General features: G+C 43.5%; 1 protein-coding gene across 1 annotated transcript; it reads left to right on the top strand.

Moving 5' to 3' along the window:
* Positions 1–230: 230 nt before the first annotated feature.
* LOC138801978 (uncharacterized) lies at positions 231–1,758 on the top strand. Its single transcript, XM_069985073.1, has 3 exons — positions 231–329; positions 560–706; positions 848–1,758. The coding sequence occupies exons 2-3, from the start codon at positions 597–599 to the stop codon at positions 1,734–1,736; spliced, it is 999 nt and encodes a 332-aa protein (XP_069841174.1). The 5' UTR covers positions 231–329; positions 560–596; the 3' UTR covers positions 1,737–1,758.
* The last annotated feature ends 436 nt before the right edge of the window (positions 1,759–2,194 follow it).

Here is a 2,194-nt window from a genome sequence, read left to right as displayed (position 1 = left end):
TTTAAAGCTTTATGTAACTTATTTCAAACTAGCCTTACAAACTGTTTAGGCTTATAATCCGTAAAACATTGATTTAAATGTATTGTTTATGCAAGCTCCCTTAAGTACTGTTGACCAAAGGTCCTTAAATGCAACTGTGTAATAATTTTGTGACTAATTGAGATGTCTTAAAAATAATAAATTTAATTTGTTAAAAATTCTTCTCAGAGGCAAAAAGACGCAGAGCAGCGCCGTCTGCAGGAGGTGGGACGGCGATATTGGGTCCACCCCATCAATGTTCGGAGGGAGACCCGGGGCCACATTGGTTGCCTGTATGATGATTTGCGACGGTATGTCGATTTGAATACATCAAAGTCGTCAAATCTTTGAATGTAATATTGCAAATGTAAAGGTTACTGTCCACAAATGTTTACCCCAAAGTCCATAATTTTATTATGTTTTTTGTTTATCCTTACAACGTTTGATGTTAATTTCAACATTTGTAAACCGTATGACATCTTCCTATGATGTGTGTTTGTGTGTAATATTAGTGATCAATATTTTTCTTAATTTGTTGCAGACATCCTGACAAGTTCCAGGACTTCGTGCGCCTGCCTATGGAGGCCTTTGATAATTTACTTTCCATTTTGACCCCACATCTCCAGAGACAGGACACCTACATGCGGAAATCCATCCCTCCTGTGGGACGTCTGCTCATAACGTTAAGGTGAAGATGCTTTATTTTAATGCGAACTATTTGTTCATGTAATTGTAGTGAAATCTAATATAGTGTTAAAATATGTAATAATTTAATATGTAGCTGAATGTGAAATAGAATCATAAAATACTATTTTTCATTTTTTCACAGATTCTTGGCGACAGGGGAGAGTTATGTATCGTTGCACCTCCAATTCAGGGTTGGTACGTCCACCATCTCTGGAATTGTGAGGTGCACGTGCGCCGTGATCTGGGAGCATTTGCAGCCCATCGTGATGCCCAGTCCGACCCGGGAGATTTGGTTGCAGTCAGCAGCAGGCTTTCAGTCTGTGGCCAATTTCCCCAACTGTATAGGGGCGGTTGATGGTAAGCACATACGTGTGAAGCAACCACCGCGATCAGGATCACAGTATTTCAATTATAAGAAATTTTTTTCTGTGGTCCTGATCGCGGTTGTTGATTCCACGTATCGTTTCCTTGCCATCGACGTCGGCTCCTATGGCAGTACTGGGGACTCCCGGGCGCTACTGAGATCAGAGTTTGGGCGGCGCATACTCTTAGATCACGTGACTCTACCTCCTCCCACTCCTCTTCCGGGTACCACGCATCCCGCTCCATTCGTCATGGTAGGGGATCAAGCCTTCCCTTTACTCAACAACCTGCTGCGCCCTTACCCACGGAGAGGGCTGGATGAACGGGGGAGACTATTTAACCGGAGGCTGAGCCGGGCACGTAACTTCGTGGAGTGCGCCTTCGGGATCATGACTAGTCAGTGGAGAGTGTTTACCACTGCCCTGCAGTTGAAATTGGCCACAGTTGACATGGTCATTAAAGCTGCCTGTGTTCTCCACAACTACCTTCGGGACTATGCTCCCACCCCGGAGGTGAACGTGGAGACACTGCCAGCTTTTAGTGCCCCTATCAACTATGGCCAAGGGAGACAACTCAACCGCGGGATAGTGGTCAGGAACCTCTTTGCTGACTACTTCATGACTCCTGAAGGCGCCGTGCCCGTGCCCCTTTCACAGCCTCCCTTATGAGCCACGGCCACAGGACTGATGTTTTCCCGCATGTATGTCACCTGTCTCTGGGATGTGTGTTTTTTTATTTTCTTTGGTTGTTTGAACCCGATGTATTGGTTGATATTTAATTTTCATTCTCTTTTTACTAAAACAAAAAATATATTTTCTTATTCGACTAAACAATGTGTCTGCCTTTTCAATGTATGTAAAACATGTTGTGTGTTCCCACATAGTAGTGTTCGAAAATACACATTACCTCACTCGATATACTACTGGCCAGTAATTATCGAGCATGGTCACATCATGCTAATGTTAATTGTATAGTCCTTTGAACCTAGTGTGCTGAAAGATTGATGTGATCAAAACATGTGCATTTCCTATGGAGTGACCAGCAGGGTGCGCACTATATGTCTAACTTTCTAGTGTGGGATATGTAACAGGATCTGATATCTTCTAGTGCCACAGTCCATCTCACT

This window comes from Dendropsophus ebraccatus, chromosome 9 (assembly GCF_027789765.1).
Source record: "Dendropsophus ebraccatus isolate aDenEbr1 chromosome 9, aDenEbr1.pat, whole genome shotgun sequence".
Lineage (NCBI taxonomy): Eukaryota > Metazoa > Chordata > Amphibia > Anura > Hylidae > Dendropsophus > Dendropsophus ebraccatus.
The sequence above is the reverse complement of the archived record's forward strand: the minus strand, read 5'-3'. Positions and strand labels throughout refer to the sequence as shown.

Bases quoted from the DNA above. Each gene is read 5' to 3' on its own strand.
- LOC138801978 (XM_069985073.1), top strand. From the start codon at position 597: ATGGAGGCCTTTGATAATTTACTTTCCATTTTGACCCCACATCTCCAG. The intron at 707-847 runs GTGAAGATGCTT...ATTTTTTCACAG, and splicing joins CGTCTGCTCATAACGTTAAG to ATTCTTGGCGACAGGGGAGA.